At 60.4% G+C, this 23922-nt stretch overlaps 1 protein-coding gene across 6 annotated transcripts in view; it reads left to right on the top strand.

The window, feature by feature from the left end:
- The window catches only part of SEPTIN9 (septin 9), a 161500-nt gene that overhangs the window by 52552 nt on the left and 85026 nt on the right, over nucleotides 1–23922 (top strand). The window contains exon 1 of one of the 6 annotated variants that reach the window (XM_023651941.2): nucleotides 5075–5411. The exons of 4 other annotated variants lie outside the window; for them this stretch is intronic. In XM_023651941.2, the coding sequence (XP_023507709.1) occupies nucleotides 5357–5411 (55 nt within the window). In that variant the 5' untranslated portion in view covers nucleotides 5075–5356. Of the gene's footprint in view, nucleotides 1–5074; nucleotides 5412–7654; nucleotides 8031–23922 lie in introns of those variants that run through there. One more of the 6 variants, XM_005597107.4, reaches the window with a different exon arrangement.

Genomic DNA, 23922 nt, shown 5'->3' with positions numbered 1-23922 from the left:
CAGGCGGGCAAGGGTTGGGGCACAGGGACCTTGGCAACCAAGGTAAGGAGTTTGCATTTGACTCTAAGTGCGAACGAGGCCATGGGAGGCGAGGTAATCCGATCTGACTTTTAAAGCCGCGCTGTGCGCTGGGGAGGGAAGCCAGAGCAGCAGCAGCGGGCAGCTGGGCTTCGCAGGCAGCGGGAGAGAGAGGATGCATTGCAGCAAGAGCCAGTCCTGGAGTGCTGGGGCATTTTGTGAGCTGGTTGTTAAACGGGCCGTTTTTAAAAATTTAATTATACTTTATGTAAAACATAGAATTCAAATTTTATAAAATATATAAAATTAAAAATAAATTATATAGAAATTATTTAAAATTACATTATATGGAATTACCATATGATCCAGCAATTCTACTTCTGGGAATAGACCCAAAAGAATTAAAAGCAGGGACTCAACAAGTTCACAGCAGCTGCTTTATCACAAAAGCCAGAAGGCGGAAGCAGCCCAAGGGTCCATCGATGGATGATGGATAAAGAAAATGCACTCTGTCCCACAGTGGAGTATTATTCAGCCTTAAAGAGGAACGATATTCTGACACCTGCCACAACGTGGATGAAGCTAGACTAATGAACCTTGAAGACATGCTAAATGGAATAAACCAGACACAAAAGGACAAATATTCTGTTTCCACTTTTATGAGATTCCTAGAGAGGTCAAATTCAGAGAGACAGAGAGCAGGATGGTGGTCGCCAGGGGCTGGCAGGAGGGAGGGGGAAGTAGGAGGTCTCGTTTCATGGGAATAGGCTTTTGGTTTGGGAAGATGAAAAAAGTTCTGGAGGTAGATGGTACTGATGGTTGTGCAACAATGTGAATGTACTTAATGCGACTTAACTGTACACTTAAAAATGGTTAAAATGGTCAATTTTATATATATTCTACCACCATAAAATGCAGTGCTCTATTAGGAAAAAATTAAATTACAAAATTAAATTTTATTAGATTTATATAAATTAACTTACTGACAAGTAATTATATTAAAAACAAAGGTAGTAAATACATGAAAGTCACACTTTCTAAGTATTTTAGTACCTTTGACTGTTGGCCGTGTCCTTGTGTTCTTCACTGTGCTGTGTCTGCATGATACAAACACCGTATGGCATAGGCCACAGCACCTCTCTTCCCGGCTCTGCCTTCAATGCTGTCATGTCGGTCCCTTGAAACTGGCCACGGTGGGAGTGTTCCCTCCCCCCGCCACTAAACCAGGCAAATGCTACCAATCAAGTGTGGTGGGATTTTTAGCCCCCAGATTGCTGGTTGTTCACCATTAGGCAGCATCCTTTGGAGGAGGGGTGCACTGGCGTGGGGGCGCCGGTGGAGGTCAGATGCAGACTGGTCCTCAGAGATTTTGGACGTGGAAACTTACTGGCGACTTTGAAGTGGAGAGTGAGGGAAACAGGATTCGAGGGTGATGCCTGGGCGTTTGGCCTGAGCGCCTAGGTGGACGGTGGCGCCACTTCTGGAGGTGGTGGGCTGAGCGAGCTGGGGGTGTGTGTAAGGTGCAGCAGCCATGGATCCAAGGCTCTGGAGCTCAGGAGGCCCTACTGTGTGCCAGGCCCAGACAGAGCGGAGACCACATGGCCCCTGTCCTGGAGGAGCCCTGGGCTGTGAGGTCCGCTTCACAGGGTGTCCTGTCCAAAGGCCCAGAGCGGCTGGGCAAAGAGCCCCGGTCCCCCTCCGCTCCCCCAGCCCCACCTGGAGCTCGGGGTCGTGGACACTGATGTGCGAGGCAAACGGCTGTTTCCACGCATCGGTTTCCTCCCTCTCTCTTTCCCATGCTTTGCCAGGTTCCCTCCCCGGCTGACTGTGGGTTTCTCTTCAGGCCTGCTCCTTTCTATTCCAGAAGGGCCTGCCCTGTGCTTCAGATGCACCTTGCTCCTATCGCTGGCCTCCAGCTTCTCTTGTGAAAACGTGCTGACCGAGCGCCCTGCCCCCACGTTCCCTCAGGACTGCCCCTGCCCCACGGCATTCGGTACCCACAGTGGGCTCTGGGGCTTAGCAGACATCTTTGGGAGGTGCAGCTCTGACCCAAAGGAATGATTCAAAGGGGGAGCTGAAGGTCTGTGTTAGTGTCCTGTGGCAGCTGTAACAAAGCACACAGACTGGGGGCTTCAAACAGCAGAAACGTGCCCTCTCACAGTGTGGAGGCCAGAAATCGGAAATCGAGGTGCCGGCAAGGCCACGCTCCCTCTGAAGGCTCGGGGGAGAATCCTGCCTGCCTCTTCCAGCTTCCGGGGTCCCAAGTGTCCCTTGATTTGTGGCTGCATCCCTCCCATGTCTGCCTCTGACTTCACGTGGCCTTTTTCTCTGTCTCTGTCTTCTGCTTCTCTGCCTCTTACATAAGGACACTGTCGTTGGATTTAGGGCCCACCCTAATCCAGGATGGTCTCATCTTGACCTCCTTACCTAAAGATCCTTATGCCAAATCAGGTCACATTCTGAGGGTCGAGTGGCTGTGTCTTTTTGGGGGCTACCATGCACCCCACTACAGGTCTCATGGTGGACTTGGGAGGTAGGTGGCCCCTCTGGCGGCGCTCTAATGACACCTTCCCCCGGGCCAGGCCTTGGGAGATGCATCGTCACAGAATGCCAAGGCCTTACAGTTCTGTTTTTCTTGCCAAGTCTAAGCTCACTCTCCTCTCTCTGCTGCCGCTGCTCATTTCGTGTGCCTGGTGCCCCTGCCAGGATGGTTCATCACAACCTCGGCCCTGACTGCCCATGCCCTGGGAAGGGGGAGTGGGGTCCCTCATCACCCTCTGGAGATCAGGCCTTATTAAAGTCATGGGGCCTCAGAATGCACACGGCCTTCAGGAGTGATCAAAGGGTGGGGATGATTAAAGGGCTGGGGACAGATGATTTAGGCGGAGACAGAGAAGCCGAGGGGCCACTGGATTGTCTTCGAGTTTGGAGAAGGTAATTACTGCTTGAAGGGTGGTGCCCAGCTGTTTCCCATCTTCTCTGAGGACAGGAGAAAAAGAGGAAGTAAGTGATGTGCAATTAGAGCAGTTGGTTAGATACAAGAGTGAACTTCCTGGCTGGGAGCATGGTCAAACGCTGGGTTGGGTTTCCTGAGGGAGCGTGGGCAGTCTCCTTACCTGCAGGTGTCTCGGCCCCAGTGGTTAAAGTGAAGGGGGCTGGAGGCAGGGGATGGACTGGCTGGGCTCTGGAGCAGAGTCATGCCAACATGGGCTCTTTCTGGCCTCGGAGGTTGGCTCACTCCTGCCATTGTCCTTTGGGTTCCCACAGGGGAGCATTTGGGTGAGGCGTGCACCCTGGCTGGGCTCCCCGAGGAGATAAGCATAAGTGTGTCTGCCTCTACTGTGAATGGAAATGAATAATGCACAATACGCGGACCCTATGCTAATCTGGGAGAACTCCACGCCAGCTCTCTGGGAGAACAATCACATGGGTGTGTCTACACCCACCAGGTGCTTTTTATAAAAACACTGGAGAATAATGCTGTGGCCCAGGTTGGATGCCATTCCTGGAGACCGGGCCTTTTCCCAGGGGCCTGTGTTGTTGGGCAGTTTCTTACGGGCACTGGACCACCAAACTCCCATCTATGGGGTGGACAGATGGCCCAGAGGGTTGGACTGGCGGGCAGACCAGGGGCTGGTTTTCAGACGCGAAATGCCCCGGGCCAGTGCAGAAGCTGTTAGGGTGCTCCAGGCAGAGGAGGGTGGATGTACTTCTGAAATGTCTGTGGTTTTGCAGTTCCATGTCCACAAACTCACTGGGTTGAAAATAGTTCAAAATATCCAAAGCATGAGCGAGGGAGTGACTGCTTTTCTTAAAAAGGAAGGACTCGATTTCCTCTACTTAAAACAGCCCACTGAACCCAGCGCATGCCGCCCAGGAGGCCCCGAGCCACCGAGCTGGCAGTCGGGCCTTGGCATCTCCTGTGCATTTGGGATCTTTCAGAAGTGGGGGTGTGGGGCTGGCAGGGGTGTGGCCAACCTGGCACCCAGGATGAGCTCTTGGCACACGCGGGCCACCCTGAGGGGACGGTAGTACACAGTCGCCCACCAGCTTGGAGGAGGTTATTCCCTGCTATGAATTCTCACCGGCCCCTTGTCTTTGGGCAGAGGCCCTGAATCTAAGGTGATGAGGAGGAGATGGGGCAGGAGAGCCTGCCGGCTCAGCCAGGGGGAGTGGAAGAGAGCCCCCTTTCTGTTGTCGGTGCCCCACCTGGAGGGCCTTTCCTAGGACTGCATCTGGTTGCTTCTCAAGTTCCAGCTCATCCTTCTGTCCCCAGCCCCTAGGACCTGCCCGCCTTGTAGCTAATAGGGTTAATCGATGTTGAATGGATGGAGCAGCACAGATGTTACTGCCTGGAGGGCAGGGCCGGGCCTGAGGCACGGGAGCCCCGGGCAGCCTTTCTCCCCGTTCCCCACCTCCTTCCTTGAGATACCGCCCGGTATCTTCTCTACCCTCGGCCTTCAAGGAGTCCCTCCTGGGGAGGGCGGGGGCCGCACATGCCCCTGGCAGTTCCGACAGGGGCGCTCCTCCCTGCCCACGCCTCCGTGGGTCAGCGCTTTCTCTGTCACCCGCCCCAGAGGGGGTGGAAGGGTGGGGTGGGGAGTAGCTGGAGGGTGTCCCCCCGCCCCCAGGCCCCGGGCCACGTGACTCTTGCTCTCGCCCCTCGGTTCTGAGCCAACAGGCCCGGGTCCTGCCGCCCGAGCCGGGCGCGCCGCCGCTTAACCCTCGGAGGCGCTGAGCGCGGGAAGGCGGCGGCGGCGGCCAACTTTGTTTGGCTGCGTAAATAAAACCTCCCGCACAAGGAGCCCTGCGCCCCAGAGAAGGGGAGGAATCTCGTCCCCCCTCGGCGCCGCCCCCGCGCCGCCGCCCGGCCTCCACATCCGCCCACATCTGGCCGCGGCGGGGCGTCCGGGGGGGAGGGGCCGGGGCCGCGTCCGTCGCCGTCCCCTGGGCGCGGGCCAGGCGGGGAGAAGGGGGGCGCTCGGGTCGGGCGCCCAGGACTCGGCCTGGCCCCGCGGCGGCCGCTCGGGCCCCAGCCCTCCAGGCCCGGCCTTGACAGGCGGGCGGAGCAGCCAGTGCGAGACGGGGAGGCCGGGCCGTGGTGCGGGAACCTGATCCGCCCGGGAGGCGGGGCGGGGCGGGCAGCGGGAGCGGGGAGGGCCGGCGCCCGCCCGCCTCCCCCATTCATTCAGCCGAGCCCGGGGGCCGAGGGGCTCCGCCGGCCAGCTCTGCACGGCGGGAGCGCGGGCGCGGCGCCCCAGCCAGCGCGCAGGGCCCGGGCCGCCCGGGGCGCTTCCTCGCCGCCGCCCTCCGCGCGTCGCGCGGCCCGCGAGCCACCATGTCCGACCCCGCGGTCAATGCGCAGCTGGACGGGATCATTTCGGACTTCGAAGGTGGGTGCCGGGCGGCCTCGGAGGCCCCTCGGGCGACCCGGCGCGGGACGGTAGCGCGGACGAGGAGGCGGGACCCCGGTTGGGACACCCTCCCGTCGCGCGCCCCCTCGCCCACTTGGGGGACCCGGTTCGGGGGACCGCGCGCCCTCACCGGCCCCTGCGCGCTGCGCCCGGGTTTCCTTCCTTTTATTGTTGTTTGGGTTTGCCGAGCGACGACAGCCTCCTCGAGGGCTCCCGGGGCTTCCTCGGCACTGCCGGGCGCGCACTTTCCCTCTCGGCAGTCACTCCGTCCCCTCCCGCCGGCGCTCCCCGTCGGCCTTCGGGCCCCTTTGGCCTGCGGCGGGTCGGGGGAGTCGTTACCCGCCTCCGAGTCCTGCCCAGGAGGACCCCCCGCCCGCCCCCCCCCAACCAGTTTCGGGGCCGGGGCTGAGCCGAATCCCGGCTGCGGAGGGCTGGCGAGCGGACACGGCCCGGGCGCGGCGGGGTCTAGAGGGGGGCGTCCCATCGGCCCCCATCCAGGCCTGGGGACATCCTCATCTGCCTCCCAGAGAGTCGGGCTGAAGGGCGAAGGAGGGGCCTGCGTGCCGGTGGGGAGTGCATTTCGGACCCCTCCCCCCTTCGGGGTGTACAAAGTGCGGAGAGACCTGGGGGCTTCTCCCTCTTAGACCAGCGCGGCATCCCGCTTCTGGGATGTGTGTGCGCGCTTCCGTGCGTCCTCGTGACTGCCTGTGGCTCTGCGTCCTGCAGTCCTGCGGAGTAAATAAAGCAGTCGGAAGGGAAGCTCACACAATAGTCTCCAGCACTTCGGGCCGGATTTCTGAGGGGCGGGCCCGCCTCTGCTGGGACCTGGAGCCCCCGCCCCTCGGAGGGGCTCCCAGGCAGCCTTGGGCAGAGCCCTCTGGTGGGCCGCTGTTGGAGAAGGCTGGGCTGAAAGAAGTTACAGACGTCCAGGTGCCAGGCCAAGCCGGGAGGTCCTCCAGCCCCCGTGGCCACAACCAGAGCTGGGATCTGGGTGTCCTGAGCCCAACCTCCCACAGGGCCCACCTGGGGTTAGCCCCATGGGCGGGGCACTTCTGGGCACCAGAGCCCGGCTAAACCCCAAGCAGAGCCCCAGCAGCGTAATTCTGGGCTGGGCCTGGACTGGCCTGAGCAGGGGGGTGAAGAGACAGGAGGGAGTTGTGGTCCAGTGGCCAGCACACCCTGTGCAAAGGACGCATGTCCTGTCCCTGGCTCAGTAGTGGGAGGGCCTTTGCGACTCAGGCACTAATACCCAACAAGGGGAGTTCTGGGTCTGCAGGGCTGTGATGACTTGTACCCGGCCACCTGGACATCTCAGGGCGCCTGCTGGTGCTGGGGTCTCCCCGCTAGGCGACCTTCTGTGGGTTGCCTTGAGTGTAGCCCTCCTTACAGCTGCTGCTTTCAGACTTTCCTGCTGCTCCTTGGGGCCCTGCCCTCTCCTAAATGCCCAAGGGTGAGAATTAGCCGACCTGGAGACGGCTGCCCCCTTGAGGTCTGGCGCCGTGTGTACGTGCTTGTGGTCTGTGGGAGTTGGGTCGGCTTGCAGATCCCTCACCCCAAAGCGTTCCTCTGGGGGTGGGATTTCTGGGGAAAGAGGGGATGCAGTGGGAGCCCTGAGGCAGGATGGGGAGGCGGAAGTTTGGGGGTCGTGTGGTCTTACAGCTGTCACAGTTCATGCCACGGACGTCGTTAGGGCCTCTGCCTCAGGTCCCCATGAGTAACTGCATCCTCACCCCTACGTGCCCCATCTGGAGGCGGTGGCGGCCTCTGTGGCTGCCTCCCAGGCGGCTTCTTGACCCTCTAATTTAGTCGGAGACAATGGCCTCATTGAGACCATCCTGGGGCAACAGTTGGCGGCCCTGTGACTCCGGGGGGAGATTTCTCACTGTGGGGAGTGGGGCCTCAGACCCTCTGGTTCTCTGTGTGCATCAGTCTCCGCGTCGTGTGCCCTGAAAAGTTTGAAGTGCTCTGACGACATGGGACTGGGGCGTTAGAGGCCTGGGCTCCCCGAGTGGAGGTGTGCATGAGTGTGAGTGTGTGAGTGTGCGTGAGGGCTCCACATGGCCAGCTCGGGGACCAGAAAGGCGGCTGCCCTCAGTGCCCCAGGAACGTGGAGTGGAGCTGGGTGTTGGGGACAGACAGCCTGGTTGGCCGTGGGGAAGGACTGATCAGAGAAGGAGGAGAGTGTGTGACCCAGCACAGTGGGTGCTCAGAGCTGGCAGAACGGGGGTGGAGAAAGGTCACTGCTGGGTAACCAGGAGAAGGCCTCGTGGAGGAGGCGGACCTTGGGCCCAAGTCGGAATTTGATTGCGGGAAGGAGGAGGAGAGCTTCCCAGCCAGGGCTAGCAGGCAGGAGCTGGGGAGACCGGAATGAGCTGGTCCGGTTGGGGGCTGGGGCGTAAGGAGGGGTCAGCTTGCCCATGATCAGATGGGCCAGGTCGTGGAGGGCCAGGCGTGTGGTCAGGGAGCCTGGACCCTCCTGGAGAGGCGGCTGGAGCGGCTAAGAGTGGAGCTGGAGGAGTGGGAGGCCCGGCTGGGTTTCCGAGGGGCCAGCTGGGGGCCTTTGCGGGGCCGCCCACATGGTGTCTTGGTTTCTGCAAGGTAAGGCGAAAGGAACAGGGAGGAAACTGCCAGCTCAGAGGCAGCTGCCGCTGGGCCCTGATGGCTCCTGAGGCCGGCTGACCTGGCTCATCACGAAACACGTCTTGCCGGCTGAAGGACCGAGGCCCCGGGGGCCACCACCAAAGCAGGGCAAGTTCCCAGCCGCCTTTCGTTACTGGGGGTGATCTCTTGCCCTGGAATCCTGCAGCAGGGGCCGAGGAGCCCTGATCAGGGGGTGGTTTGGAGCTGGTGGCGGTATCCAAGCCAGCACAGCCTGCCATGCGGGGCAGCGGGACAGCCCCCTGGGGTGGGGTGTGGCGTGGGTGCCCACCTGGAGCAGAATGCCCCCCGGGGCAGACGGGAAGCTGCCCTGGGCAGAGATGTGTGTGATGTCTGGAGCGGGGGCCTCGAGCTAAAAATGCCACTGATGCCCCTCGGTCTGGGCACGTCTGCCCCCTGCCCTGGCAGCACCCATCCTTTTCATCATTTTGTTCCCCGCCTGTCCCCCTGCCCCAGAGGAGCCAGGCACTCAGTCCCCGTGGGTGGGATTGTTAAGTTCTTCGCATCACCGAGGACGGTGGCACGGGGACCCAGCCCGTCTTGTCTTTTGGACGTGTCTGTCATGTTCAGGTCTCCCCTGGGGACGGAGAGGTGGAGGTGTCCTCCGTGGACACAAGCCTCTTGCACCCGCCTTTGCCTTCCCTTCAGGGATGGGCTCGGGGCGCTGTGGAGATCCCCCAGGGAGGGGCAAGAAGAGTGTTTCCTATTTTGCCGATAGAATTTTTTTAGAGAGTCTCATTTCCCACTTTTCCCGGCACGGATGGGCCTTGAGGTGGCCTCGGCCCCCACCGCTGTCCACGTGATGCGGTGGCAGGAGGGTGACCTCTTGGTTTCTCTGGCTGCCGGTTGGTGGAGGCTCGGGCAGTTGCACGGCGTGCTCTTGAGTGGATGCAGGCCAGATCTGTTATCGCAAACGCTGTTACAACGCGGGTCTTTGTGTAACAAAAGCCTTTCCAAGTGCCAGCTGTTGGCCTCCTTTCCCCGCCAGCCAGCCGTGTTTGCTGTAACCAGATTTGCACGAGAGAGAATCCTAAAGTCCTTGATGTTTGTTGAAACAGAATCTGGCCCGGAACCCGGGCGCCTGGTCCCAGAGCTGTGTTCTCTCGCCTAGAGGAGGTCTGGCCTCCTAAGATTTTCGCTGTCCCCTGGGAGGACCCTCTGAACTGGGCCCTGGGGGCAGTACGGGCTCTGGGCCTGGGACAGGAGAGGGGGTGGGGGTGGGGTGGGATGGGGTGGGAGCAGAGAGAGGGTCTCCTGGGGCGATGGGACAAGCAGATGTGCTTGCTCGTCTGGGAGCCCAGACACCTCTGGGACATGGGCTCTTGCGTTTGCTGGATCCAGGTGCCTGTTTCCTCCCTGGAGGACAAAGCCTGTTGCTTGGTGCTGGGTGCAGACCCGTCCCTAATTAGTGCCAGTGGGCCTCTTGAGTGGTGAAGCCTGCTTTTCAGCGACACTCGGGCCTCTTGTGAATACCACGTCCCTGCAGTTCGTCCCTCTGGGGGGAGGCTGGAGCCATGGAGTCGACGAGCTCACTCAGCCGCCTGGACTGGAGTAGGTCTTGCTGGGGTTCTGCTGGTGCCAGCTCCGCAGCTCAGAGGGGTCAGCTCTCTCACGGGCCGACAGCCACCTGCAGCGCTGGCCTGGTGCTCAAGTCCAGAGCACGGGGTCAGGCGTGCCCGCTGTCCTGCCTGTGAGGACGCAGCAGACAGCGCGCGCCAGGTGGCAGAGGCACCTCTGTGGTCGGCTTCGCAGCTGGGCTGAGGGTCAGCCCTGGCCGGCGGAGATGGGGGTGCGCACAGGAGACCCCACTCTGTGCAGTGTCGGTCCGGGAAGGCTTTCTGGAGGGCATGGGTCTCCAGGCAGGTATTAAAAGAGGCGGTTGGGCGGAGTTTGCATCCGAAGGGAGAGGGCCTTTGGGGGACGAGGGGGACAGGGCAGCCGAGAGCCCTGTGGTGTAATGCTTAGGGGGCGACCTCATTCTGTCGTTTGAAAGCTGTGTGGCGTAGGGGAAGTGTCTTAGCTCCTGAGCCTCAGTTTCCCCCTCTGTCGAGTGGGGTTATAAACACCTCTTTCTGAGGGTAGTCCTTGGTTTAGGTGGGATACACAGAGAGCCCTGAGCCGGGGTCCTGCTCATGGGAATGTGCTGGGTGCTGCCACTGCTGTTGGAGCTGAGGGTGGGGGGCGAGTGTTTGCACGGATGGGTGGGTGTGGACTCCTGATGTAGGGATCTGGGTGATGGAAGGTGTTCAAAGGCCCAGACAAGGGCCTGTCTGATGCCCCCGGGGGATGAGGCTGGACAGCATGGTCAGCACTGCCCAGGGGTCCCTCTGAGTCTGGCAGATACTAGGCTCTTGGCCACACTGTGGGAGCCCCTGCTCCACCCGGCAGACATTCTGTGCGGATGTGCCACAGCTCTCTCACCGTCGGAGCGAAGGCTGGGTTGTGTGGGCTGCAGGGTTCCTTCACTGGGGAGGTCATCCCAGCCTCCTCTGCCATCCCCCACCCGGCAGAGTGTCACAGATGGGTGGACCACAGGCCTGCCTGAAGGGCCAAGTGTGAACAGCGGTGTGGGCACGTGCTGGATGGCTCGACTGCGAAGACCATGGGATCCAGCACTGGGCCTGCTGGCCGGCACCCTCCTTGTCCAGCAGCCCTGTGTGAGTCCTGACTGTGGCACTGAGCTCTGAGCAAGAAGCACAGTCCCTTCTCAGGCCAGTGGGGAGAGCCGTGTGTCACTCACCTTGGGGGCCAGGTAGCTCCTCACCCCGCTGCTCTGCTGAGGGCGTAGGGAGCCCGGGCCCGGGGTGGGGGCCTCCGTGCCTGGAAAAACAAGCCCCCCAGAGCTTGAGCCCCGGGGTCAGCGGTGGGCACAGCAGGTACAGTGCCCGGCACGTGGTGGGCACTTGCTCAGGCCAGTCTGCGGGGAGGCTGTCCTGCTGGTGGGGAACAGTGACACCGTGGCCCATTCGTGATGGAGCGTCGCCAAGGGAAACGGTCACGCGTCGCTTAGCGACAGGGATACATCCTGAGAAGTCCATTATTAGGTGATTTTGTGGTTGTGGGAACATCACAGAGTCACTCACACAAACCTAGATGGTGCTAGGCTGTGTGGTCCTAACCTTGTGGGAAGCACTGTCCGATATGCGGTCTGTCATTGACTGAAACGTCGTTATGCGGCGCCTGGCTGTACGAATGTGCAGGTGCACGCTGGCCTGTGGCAGCCAGGGACTTCTCAGCCAGGGGACCATAGTCCCAGCCCGCCCCTCGGGTGTGCTCTAGTCCTCGTGTGCTCGCACTGGCCGAGCAGCCTGGGGTCCCTGCTTCCTCTTTCTCTTTGCATGCTCAGAGGTCGGGCTGTCACAGTCTGAGATGAGCCCTGCACCGCTGTTCGGCTGTCACTCCTGCTGCTCCTGGCCTGAGTTTACCAGCCAAATGCCCCTCTCTCGCCGTGCTGGGCGTGGGCTGGCCTGCTGCTCAGAGGGGTCCCTTTGGGGCACAGACAGGAGCACAGGACCAGCATCGAGGACCTGGGGGCCAGGCCCAAGGGATCCATGGTGGCCCCCAAACCCAGCACAGAGTCCCAACTTTTTCCCGGCCAGACTGGGTGCTCCCCACCTGGCTCAGAGCCCCCCGAGGGCAGGGCTTTGTGTCTTTGCTCACTGTCCTGTGGCTGGAACAGTGCGCTGCGTGCAGTAGACCCTGGAAGACCTGGTGGTGTGTGTAGGACGGTGGGGTGGTGGGGAAAGGGGCGCTGGGCAGCCAGGGGTTTCTGGTGGGGCATGCGTGGGAGGTCGCGGCCCCGGGATGTTTCACTTCTTCTGATTCATCCCAGAAACCCAGCCAGGAGGCAAGTCCCTGTGCTTTCTCTTGATAAAGCCACTGAGGAAAGATGGTGAAGCAGTGGCTTTCTTTCCAAAGCCCTCTTGATTTTACCCAAATTTGGAGGTTCTCTGAGTTGCTTGTGAGACTGGATGGTCTGGAACTCTCTGGAACACAGTCCCAGAAGCCTGAGGATTTGTAATCTCTCCAGCCAAACAGACCCAGCAGTCGGCTCCTAGACACCCCTGGCGCCTAGGACATATCTGGGCGCAGGCTGTTTAATTTGGTCTGGACAGAGCCTGGAGGCTTGCTTCGGCCTGGACAGGAGACATTCTAGAAACTTCAAGTTTGTTGTCTTTTCTTTCTTTCTTTTTTTTCTTTGGTGAGGAAGATTGTCCCTGAGCTAACATCTGTGCCAGTCTCCCTCTACTTTGTTTATGTGGGATGCCGCCACAGCATGGCTTGATGAGCAGTGTGTAGGTCCGTGCCCAGGATCTGAACCTAAGAACCCTGGGCTGCTGAAGCGGATCATGTGAACTTGACCACTGTGCCACCAGGCCAGTCCCCTGTTGTCATTTTGTGTGTGTGTGTGTGCGTGAGGAAGATTCCCCTGAGCTAGCATCCATTGCCCATCCTCCTGGTTTTTTTTTTTTTTTTCTTTTGCTTGAAGAAGATTGTTGCTGGGCTAACACCTGTGCCTGTCTTTCTCTGATGGGTGGAGCAGGCCCGCACCCAGGACCTCAAACTGCGACCCTGGGCCACCGAAGCGGAGCGTGCGCAGGGCCGCAGGGCCGGCCCCACCCCCAACCCTGTTGTCATTTTTTAAAGTGCTGCCAATGCCCAGAAATTTGTGCAGCAGGACAAAAGGATGGCCCCCATTTCAGTGGGCCCTCCGCGCCCACCCCGGTGCTGCGTCCAGAGCCGGGCTGCCGGGGAGGCGGGGAGCTGGGAAATACGCTCGCCCTGCCTCTTTCTTGCTGGAGTTTGGGGTTTTTCCCTGCCTATCCCCTGTCTCCTGAGTCTCTAACAGCCCGTCCCGGCATTCCGGGCCCCTGGTGTCTCTGGGCCAGCTGGGGATGCAGGTGTGCGGCACTGGGGTGCAAAACCCAGAAAATCAAGGGCCTGGCCTTGAACGCAGTAGTGCCCCCCCACGCCCACACAGCTAGAGCTTCCTGTGTCCCTACCCCAGGAGACGCACCTCCTGTGGGAGGCTGCAGCTGAGGGTCCCCTGGGAAGCTGGAAGGGAGCCACCTAGGCAACAGACAGCCCCCTCTCTGCTCGCGGGAGGTTAGTGGTGGACCAGTCTCCTCTTTCTTTTCGGCGAGAAGAGAAGCAGTCCCGGGCAGCGTGAGTCTGCCAGGGTCCGGCCGCCTTGCTGACTCCCCTCCCTCAGGCAGCGACCTGGAAGTTGCAGACGTTTCTGGTTCTGACCGTCCTGATGGGTTTCCTTACTCCCCAGGCAGGCTCTCGTCCGGTACCCTCGCTGGCCCCACCCTGGGTGCAGGAAGGCAGCTCTGAGCACGGATCTTTGGCCCTCCTTTCCACGTGGGTGGGCAGTTTCCCCGCGAGGGGTGGGCTGGGCCCCTGCCCTGGGTCCCCCGGAGACCGATATTATCTACAGTAAAAGCATACAAGTTTTCCTGGCTCCAAACCAGCCTTGGAGGGGCAGCCTCTTCTGCTGTCGCCTGCCTCCTGGCCCACGTTAAAAGTCAGGGGAAGGAGTATACTAAAGTGGCTGGGTTTTGGATTTTTCCTTCAGTTCAAAATGAAGTGCTGGAGTCCCTCCGTCCTCGGTCAGGCCAGGAGGAGGATCGCCGCGGTGGGAGGGGCGGCCGGCTCGTTCATTTGTTTATTCAACAGCTGTCTGTGGGCGCCAGCTAAGTGCTAGCTCTGTTCTAGGTTCTGGGGCTCCAGGCGTGAGCCCAAGAGAGGGGTAGGTTCAGGAGGGCTTCCTGGAGGAGGGAGCACCTAACCAGAGTCCCGGGTAGTTTACCGGGCAGGGTCTCCAGGCACATGATGCTGACTGGCTTCTCTTGCGATTTCTGCCAACATGTAGTTTGTTGGGGAGACCCTATTGGGCCCATACCTGGCCCAGGTGCTCTCGGCACTGAGACAGGAGGTGGGAACAGAGGGCTGTGCTTGCAAGTGTAAGTGGGGACATGGAGAGGATCCAGGCTCCTGTCCTCCTGGTCAGGGGGCTGAGAGAGCCGGCAGGGGCGTGGGTAGTGAATGATCCAGGCGGCAGAGAGGCAGCGGGTATTAACTTAGTGGGGGTGGAGTGGGCTGAAGTCTGGAGTGGCAGCTTTGGACCCCTGGCCTCCATCAGAAGACCCCAGAAAGGTCTGCTTTGTTTTTCTGCAAAACTGAAAAGAAACCCTTGGCAGGCCGGGGGCCCCTCACGGGGGAGATGGGGAAGGCCATCATTCCTGGGCACCTTTGCAGGCCTGGTGCAGCAAAGAGAGGGGAGGGGGCCTTGTGTCCCCTTCCTCCTGGGTTGCTGCCCCCACCCCAACTCCGGCCCAAGTCTTGGGGCGCCTGGGGGGATGGGGACACTGGTACCGGAGGAAACCTGCCTGCCCTGGCTGCAGCCCCGAGAGGCTGGGCTGGGGGGCCCCCCTCAAATATTTACATCTCTCCTAATATTTAATGGTGAAGCCAGGCTCCTGCAAACAGCTGCCCTGGAGCCAGCTGTCGGGGCGGCCTCTCCCTCCCCGCCTCCCTCCCGCATTCTTTGTCTCTGACCCAAGTGCCGGCCCTTTCAGCTGTCCCCCCTCCCCCCCAGTGGCTCACAGGCGCTTCCTCTGACTGTGCGGGTCTTCTTTTCCATAACCGGCTCCTTTACTGGGCACCTACTGTGTGCCAGGCCCTGAGATGGGCACTTTCTATATGCGTCTCTCAGTCCTCCTGGAGCCCAGCAAGGTTGACAGGTCACAGAGCCTCACACAGGTCACAGCTGGCCCAAGGCCACACCGGGAGGCAGACCCAGGTCCTCCTGACCCCATACCTGCATCGTCCATTGCTTCCTACTGCTGAAACCTGCCCCCAGCCCTCCCTGGTGCCCCCTCGCTTATGCATACCCTGCCTGGCTATGTGGAAACCTTGGTCGGCTTGTCCCTGGTGGATGGGAACAGCCAGGGATCCAGAGCCTGGGGTCTGGCGGGGGCTGCCTCTACTCCACTCCCAGCCTTGCAGCTCTCCAACATGGAGACTATGGTTTTTTTCTTTTTTGCTGAGGAAGATGGGCCCTGAGCTAACATCTGTTGCCCATCTTCCTCTTTTTGCTTGAGGAAGATTCATCCTGAGCTGACATCTGTGCCAGTCTTCCTCTATTTTGTTTGTGGGATGCTGCCACAGCATGGCCGTTGACGAGTGGTGTAGGTCTGTGCCTGGGAACCGAACCTGGGCTGCTGAATTGGAGCATGCTGGACTTAACCACTAGGCCACAGGGCCAGCCCTCGGTGACCACGTTTTTGAAGCAGGAATAACAGTGCCCACCTTGCTGGGTGGCTGGGAGGCTTGGGAGGGGCCATGTACACAGAGCCGGTGCATAGGGGGCACCGTCTGCTTTCAGAGTCTGGCTCTGTGGGCCGGGGCGGGGTTTGGAGGTGGGGTGGTTCAGCATGCTGGCTCAGCTCCTGCCTCTCCGTGCCTCGGTTTCCCATCTGAAGTGAGGGCGCGGGTAAAATTGCTATGTCTTCGTGAGAATCGAATGAGTGAACGGAACCAGGGCGCTCAGGACACGGAGACCGTTAAAGCCTCAAAGCAACAAACGCTTTAGAATTATGGGACGTGCCAGGCAGGGCCCGAGGCCCTAGTGGAAAGGGGGCCTGTCTTAGTCCATTCAGGCTGCGATAACAAAAATACCGCTGACTGGGCGGCCTGAACAGCACCCGTCTATTCCTCACGGTTCTGGAGGCTGGAGGCCCAAGATCAAGGGTCCGGCAGACCTGGTGTCTGGTGAGAACCTTGGTTGGTAGCTGTGTCTTCTTGCCGTGTCCACATGGGGTCTCCTTTAAAAGGGCACTAATCCCGTCACAAGGGCTCCACCCCCACGACCTCGTCACCTCCCAAAGGCCGACCCCTACCATCATCACCTGGCGGTTGGAATTCAACGTATGAATCTGGGGGACACATTCAGCCCATAGCAGGGACAAGCATGAGCAAGCCTGGCTCCTCAGGAGGGTGACCGTCCATCGGGGAGCAATGTGACCACTGTTCTAGGGAAGAGCGGGAGATTCAAGGTGGGGCCCTGGCCGGCAGCGCCGGCCTCTCCCCTGCCTGCGAGTTACCTTGTAGCAGGTGAGTTATCTTGGAGGCCCTGGGCCTCTTGGATGTTCTCTGTAAGGTAAACACAGCGTGGGCCTTGGGCAGGTTTTGGGGCCTTGTGACTGACACGCCTCCTCGTCACATGGACCTCTGCTCCCAGCAGTGCCCAGTACGTCCTTTGGTTTGTGACCGACCCGGGAGCCGAGTGGTGGCAACTGAGGCTGGACAGTGACCTTGGGTGACTTTTGGAAAGGTGGGGGTGTGTGGGGTTACTGGCCAGGGCTGCCTCCAAGGTGGTTGGTGCTTAGGGTTTTCTCCTTGAGGATTCTCAGGAGGGGGCGGTGGTGGTGGGGAGGAGGCTTGTGAGCCCACGGGAGGGCAGAGGTCCTCACCGCCTGCCCCTGGGACACACCCTGGGGTGCCAGGCCCACCCGGCCTTCCTGAGCCAGAACCTCCAAGAGGCAGGGGCCAGCAGTCTGTTTTTTCACAAGACCCAGAAATGATTCTGATCAACAGTCAGAGCTGAGAATGATCTGGAACCAGAACTTTAGAACTGCAAAGGAATGTAGAGAATGAGTGTGGGAACGTGCAGAGCTTGGAGCTGCGTGATGCTACGTGGAGAGCAGCACAGAGCCTGTCACGCACGAGCCCGTTGAAGAACACACACATACATATACAGTCAGAGGACTGGAGGGCGCAGGCCAAAATGTTGACGGTGGCTCTCTGGGACTTGGGTTTATAGGTGTTTTTCTCTGTGTTTTGCAGATTTTCTGCATTGCACGTAAACTGCTTTTACAGTCAGGAAAACAGCAATAAATATCATTTTTAAAAGTTCATTGTCAAAAAGAAAAACAGCTTATCCAATCCGAACTCCCACGCCGGTTTGAGAGACCCAGGAAGTGACTGGTCCCCTAGTGGGTGGCACAGAGCAAGGGCCACGGGGTCCCTGCTGGCTCTTTCCAGCTCCGGAGTGGGGAGCTGGGTGGGGTGAAGGCAGCTTTGCCTGAAGGCGCAGGCTGCTGGGGACACCTCTGCAGGCACCGAAGGCAGCTGCATTTTCGGCCGCAGAGGAATGTGGCCGGAGCCTTGGTCCTGCCCGTCTGCCCAGGAGGGGAGGTGGGCTGGCCCTCCCTGTCCCCCGTGGGCGGGCTCCTCCAGCTCTGCCCCGTGTTGGGAATTGCTGGGCCCAGTTGTTACAGGAGCAGCAAGACTCACTTGGAGCTGGTGCAGAACTCTAAACGGCCTTCGCTGGGGCCTACAGTGGCCCAGCTGGAAGGGGCCCTTCAGTCCAGCCCTTCCTGTCTGTCACCAGGAAACTGAGGCCAGAGGGGTCATCTGCCTGGCTCGGGTGGGGCGGAGACAGCACTTCTGGTGACTCAGTGCCTCTCCCGGCAGTCCCCAAGCTCTGGCCCGTCTGCAGAGCTCCCTGACCCTCCCACACTGGGCAGTCATGCCGAGGACAACTTGGCTAAAATTCTCCATTTTTAGTTAAGAAAAGCGTAACTCCTGCCTGCAGCCCCATTTCCTGCAGGCTCTTTCCCTCTGCTGCCCTGGACGTCTCCCTCGGGGATCTTTGAGGCCGGTGGGTGGGTTGGGTCTCTGCTGGTGTGGTGGACCCCAGGCAGTTTCTAGGTGGGTAAGGGCTTGGCCCTGTTCCTCCTCCAAGTCCCCTGCAGCTGGTGGCCTGGCAGGGCCTGGCTGTCTGGGGGCTTCACAAGGTGGGAATCTGGGAGGTGATGACTAGTAGCTGGGCCCCAGGTGGCCGGCAGGCAGGTCAGAGGTCATGGGGCTGGGTGGGGTGGGGTGGGGGAGGTCTCCCAGGAGCTCTCAGGCACTGACGGTTTGGAGTTTGCTGTAAACAGCTCTCATTTTTTCCTTCTCCCACAGGCTGTAAGGAGAGTTGAGGGTTTGTCCGTTTATGGGGTATGGCCCTGGAGGGGGTAGTTTTTCTGTCCACCTGGGGCCCAGCAGGCAGGGAGCGGAGGGTCCAGAGGCCCTTCGTCTCTCGGGAAGAAAGTGCAGGCAGAAGGAAGACGCCTTCCGGGCTCACAGTGAGGGCTGGGCACTCTCTGGGGGGGGTTGGGGCACAGTGCCCACCCTGCCCAGAGGACGGTCTGTTTCATCCTTTAGGAGGTTTTTCCCCTAAAACTGTGTGGCGCAGGTGAACACCTGGAGGCTCATAAGAACGAAACAAGGAGAGCGTGAGTTGGTTGCTGCCTGGAGGCAGCGGCTGGATGTGCCCTGCGCAGTTGGGAGCCTCGGGGCAGAGGCGGGTCGGGGGCTGCTGGTGAGAGAGAAGGCTTGGTGGATGGCGTCAGAGTGAGCGATGAGTTTCCTGTGGCCCGCATAGCACAGCACCACAAAGTGGGGGCTTCCAGCACAGTTCTGCAGCCAGATGTCCGGAATCAGGGTATGGGCAGGGTTGGTTCCTTCTGGAGCTCGAGGCGGAGCGCGTCCCAGGCTTCTCTCCTGGCTGCTGGGTGCCCGCACCCCTCGGTGTTCTGGGTTTGTACACACATCCCTCCTGCCTCTTCCCCGTCTTCACGCGGCCTGTCCTCTGTGTCTCTTGTCTTCTCCTTGTCTCTCTCTCAGGAGGACACTCATTATTGGATTTAGGACCCACTCTCAATCCAGGATGATCTCATCTCGAGACTCTTAATTAGATCTGCAAAGACCCTGTTTCCAAATACGGTCACACACACAGGTTCTGTGATGAGGGCACAGACATACCTTTGTGGGGCTTCTGTCAGCGCGCTACAGCGGCCCATCTCGGGGGCCACAGAGCTCTGGGTGTGGGGTGAGTGGGGATCCAGAAACCAGGCTTGGATGTCCCTCATGGCCAAACTCTGAGTGACCATTGGCCTCCCCGGGCCTCGGCCTCCTTGTCTGTATAAAGAGAGTGTGGTAGCGTCCCATCCGACCCTCTGACCCACTGCCCGGTGGTCTGTCCCAGCCTGCAGGCCATGCCCAGCTCGCTTCAGGTTTCCAGGGGTCTTCTCGAGTTCTGGATGGGTGTGTGGAGTTTGCCAGGAGTTTGTCACCCCTGGTGAGAGCCCAGGAGGGCCTCGAGTGTGAGAGCCCTGCAGGCGGCCTTGCTCGGGCCCCACCTGGGCTCTTTGGAATAGCCGGGTGGCCCATCTGGTGGAGGTGCTACTGCTCCCTCGGGGCCCCTTCCAGAATCTTCTCAGTGTTTGGTTGTGGCCTCTCCCACGCAATGAACCCGCCTCCTTGTTTTAGTTTCTGTGCCCCTCCTTCTTTGCCAAACCCCTCGTGTCCTTGAGGATAGAGACCAGGTCCACCCCACTCTCAGGACCAGCAGGAGCCGAATCTGAAAGGCCATCTTGGTGCACGCAGGGCTTTGTGGTCATGGAGTCTCCAGCTTGTTGTCCAGTCCAGCACGGCCAGTTTGGGGTCATGCCCTCCACACTTCATTTCTCAGTGGGCCAGGGCAGCAGCTGGACTCCTGGGTGCTGTTCTGACCGGAGGCTGACTGGGGCCTGAACTCTGCTGCCTGGGGTTGCCCTGCCCTGTAATTAGGCCACCTCTCATACTGGCCTGGGCAGCACCCACCTGCTGCCCGCCCCCAGGCCACAGCACAAAGTCCCGTCCGTCCCTCTGGCGTCCCTCGGCAGGTGGCGTGATTAATGGAGGGCTCCACCTGGGCCAAGCCCCCAGTGTTAGGCTTTTTTTTTTTTTTTTGCATTTTTTTAAGTGCTTTTACTGTTTTCACCCAGTACTCAGTGGGGGTGAGGAAGGAGGAGTGGTGCCTGTGCCCCAGCCGATCGGGGATGACCACCACCCGGGTGCATGGTTGCCGGGCTGAGAACCGAGAAGGGAAGAGCAGGAAACTGGACCTGCTGACCGCCAGCCCGGCAGCTCAGTCCAGTGACATCAAGGCTGACCGACATGTCCCTGAGGGTCTCCAGGTCCTGGTCTGCACCCAGCTTAGTCACGTGGGAGAGAGCCCACGAGGCGGGGACCGAGGGAGAGTTGGTTTGCGGAGCCTCTTTCATGGAGGGCGCAATGGGCTGGTCCTTGCTTCATGGTCCAGGGGGCTGGGCAGCATCCCAAGGTGTAGCACTTGGGGGGCTCCCCATCTGGGAAGCGGGGACGGCTGGAGGGTGGAGGTAGAAAGGAGGAGGAGATGGGCTGAGACGATGGTTGGGGCCCCTCGTGCCGGGAGGGCCTGTGCTCCATCCTGGAACCTGCAAGGCAGTTCTCTCTCCTGGACAGGACCCCGGGGTCGGGGCTGGCAGGTTAAAGGGCTCTGTACTCCGTGAGGCCCTTGGAGCTTCTGCCTGTGGTTTCGGGTTTTGAAGTCAGCCTCCTCCCAGGGGCTTCCCCCGCCCTTCTTGGCTGCTATTTATCAGGGAACCTTTGACCCGCAGAGGCTGAAGGTCATCTGTCCCGGGGCGGGGGGGGGGGGGGGGGGGGGGGGGGGGAGGGCGGCCCTATATCCTCCTTAGACCCTGCTCCTCAGCCTTTCAGGGAGACATCCCCACCCGTCTCAAGAAGCCGCCCTGCTGTCCCCACCCTGGGTCAGGAAACCCCTCCCCCTCTTCCCGCATCTCTGCACTCGGAGCTGCGGCCCGCATCCCTTGCTGCTCTGGAGGAGGGACCACAGCGTGGTCAGTGGAGAGACCAACAGTGGGTGTGAGAGAGGAGGGGAGATGGGTCCATCAGCGCAGGTCATTCTCAATGCTCATGTTCCTGTAGCTTTTAGTCAAGGAAAAAAGCAAGTCCAGCCTCTTCAGCTGACTTCTAAAGTCTGCCCGGAATGGCCCGGGGTTGTCGGAACCAGGGGGACTGGGCCGATGGGGGGAGCCAGCACAGAGAGGCCTTCATCCCGGGGAAGTGGCCCCCTGCGAGGCATGGCTGGCCCCAGGCCTGGGAAGTGGGTTCCTCAGAGCCTTTATTGGGGTTCTACTCCACGTAGGGAGATTTCTTGACGCAGAAGTCACTATGTGGCTTCAATGGCACCTGCGGAGGAGCGGCTGTGCTGTCTGCCCAGGACCCTTCCCTGTTGGGGGAGGTGAACACCGGTAATTCACCCGCTGTAAGTAGGGCAACCAGATCGCTTGCTGCCCCAGCTGGGACCCTGTTGGGAGTGCAGAGGCGCCCTGACTGATGACAGTGGGCTGGATGCATGGGCCCTCGCCCCAGGCAGACGTGGGGGGAGCCCTGAGGCCAGGCAGGGGCAAGTGGCAGGAAGGGACCGTGGGGTGGAGGGTGGCGTTCACCAGCTGTGAGGGGTCGGGGGAGCTAGGGGGCTGACGTGGGCCAAGGGGCGTGAGGCTCCTTCCCGCCAGGCCAGACTGAATCTAGGGCACCTGTGTCCCCTTCTCAGAGCTGGAGGATCACAACGGGGAGTGGCTTAGGATGCACAGCTGGAGAAGCAGACCGAGTGGCGTCGGAAGTCCTCCTCCTCTTTCGGCTGCTGTGTTGGCGCTGCTCTCACAGAGTGCCGCGGCCTGGGGGCTTGAAACAGGGGAGGCCTAGCCCCCCATAGTTCCAGAGCCGGGTCTGAGATCGAGGTGGGCAGGGTTGGTTCCTGCTGGAGGCTCCGAGGGAGGGTCTGTTCAGGCCCCTCTCGCAGTTTCTGGTCTTGCCGCTGGTCCCTGGCGTCCCTTGACTGGTAGACACATCCCTCCCATCTCTGCTCCGTCTTCACGTGGCCTTCTCCATGTGTCTTCTTTTCTGTCTTCCAGGAAGATTTAGGGCCCACCCTAATACAGGATGGTCTCCCCTCGAGATCCTTACCTTAATTATACCTGCAAAGACCCTTTTCCCAAATAAGGTCACTTTCACAGGTTCCGGGCGTTAGGACTTAGACGTACCATTTTGGGGACCACTGTTGGACCAGTGTCCTCTGCAGACAGCATAGCAGATTCTGGAAGCTGCTGTAAAGGAACTGGATAGGACCTCTTGTCCTGTTCTGGGTGGCTAGACTCGGGGAGGGGGTTGGGAGCTGGGGCTGCTTCCCCGACGTCCTCACTGCCAGGTTGCTAGAGGGCTTCTTCCAGAAAGTAACATCATGAATTTGGGGAGAAGAGGAGGTCTGGGATCGATCCAGGGGGCTAGCTGGTGACCACAGCTGCCACTGGGCTCCCTGCCCGTCACGGGAAGTCCTGTTTGTGTCCCGAGTGGAGGGGCTGGGGTCACCAGCTCTCCGCTTCCCACTTTGCACTTTTCTTGTGCCCGAAAATGTCACGGGCCGGGAAGGGCTGCTGTGCTCCGCGGGATGCGTGGAGGGTCCCCCTCAGCGAGTGGCGGCGCAGCAGCTCCGGCCTGGGAAGGACAGAGGGGGCTCGTTGGTTTCTCTCGGCCCCATGAGGGAAACCCAGCCCATGTGGGGCATGTCAGACCCGCTCCTTCGCCCATCCTGTTCCGCAGGCCGCCTGGGTGGAGGCCGTGAGGGGGAGGGGCCCCCGGAGCGCTCGTGTCTCCCAGGCCCAGGGCACCAGATGCAGAGAGAAAGCAACTCCTCCTAACACCCAGAGCAAAAGACAGTCACCAGAATAAATCGAGGGGCAGGGGGGTGACTTCATGTTCTTTACTTGGGGCCGAGTGGTCTCCCCTGGGCGTCGAGACCCTGGTGAATCTGAAGTTCTCAGGGACACTGTTTGCTCTCCCTGCACATTCCCCGGGGCTAAGTGGAAGTGGGTCCAGCTGGTTCCTCCTTGTCCAGAGGCCACAGGGCAGACCCTTGGTCAGACTGTGCTGGATGCTGAAATGCAGGCCTGTGTCTGGTGGGACAGCCCGGGACCTGGGGCCGTGTGCACGCTGCCCGCATACCTCAGGTTGCCTTCAGCTGGCCACGTGTGCAGACAAGCCCAGGGCAGCCATCAGCCCTCGGCCACCATGTGGGGCCCCGAGCTGGAGCTGGAGGCAGAATGGGGCTGGCACAGGGCACAGGGCACGGCTCTGAGCAGCTCCTAGACTGCGCCAGGCCCTGCAGCAGCCAGGCCTGGCCGTGGGGAAGGCAAAGGGCAAGGGATGCTGAGCTGTGGGCTCCGGCACCTTCCCGCCTTCTTCCTTTGTGTGGACTTTGCCTCTTGCCGTCGTTGTCATTGTTGTTAAACACACGTGCCTCGCCGACGGTGCTGCTTGGCTGACGTGCTGTTTACCGTCCGCTCAGTTCTGCGCGGCCTCAGCGTCTATTTTTAAGCTCTTCCTTTTGGACAGTTTTGCTTCCTGAGGGCACTCCCCTCCCACTTTCCCTGTCTGCGTCCTCCTCTGTGCTGAGCCTGCGTCCCCACCTCTGCCCTACCTGCCCCCTTAGCCATCCCCTCCTCCACCGAACCCTCAGGGGTGCTCCGAGCCCCCAGGAGCCTCTGAGACAAGGACTCAAGGGGGAGGTGATCCCGGGGGTCCCCGAGTGTGGGAGTGAAACAGAGGGGAGATGACCTATAAGGGGCCTTCGAGCAGGCCCTGGCTGTGGGCAACTGGAGCTCAGCCCCACGGTGGGTGCTGGGGACTCTGCACCGTGCACCCCAGAGTTGTCCCACCCTCCAGTTAGGGCCTAAAGGCTGCCAGAGTCACGGAGCAGTGTTAACTTCTTCCTGCCTTCCAGGCTTGGGCACCAGGAGAGGCCCAAGGGCAGAGGGGCAGATAATGGCCCGTGGCTGTGGCTGTGATGGACACGGACGGGTAAAGCGAGTGCAGTCTCAGCCGTCGGTGGAGTGACCACATGTGCATGGTGCATGCCCACCACGGGGTGCACACATACAGATGGTACCAATTATAA

This window comes from Equus caballus, chromosome 11 (genome assembly GCF_041296265.1).
Source record: "Equus caballus isolate H_3958 breed thoroughbred chromosome 11, TB-T2T, whole genome shotgun sequence".
NCBI lineage: Eukaryota > Metazoa > Chordata > Mammalia > Perissodactyla > Equidae > Equus > Equus caballus.
Note: the sequence above shows the minus strand (reverse complement) of the source record. Positions and strands in the feature narration are given on the sequence as shown.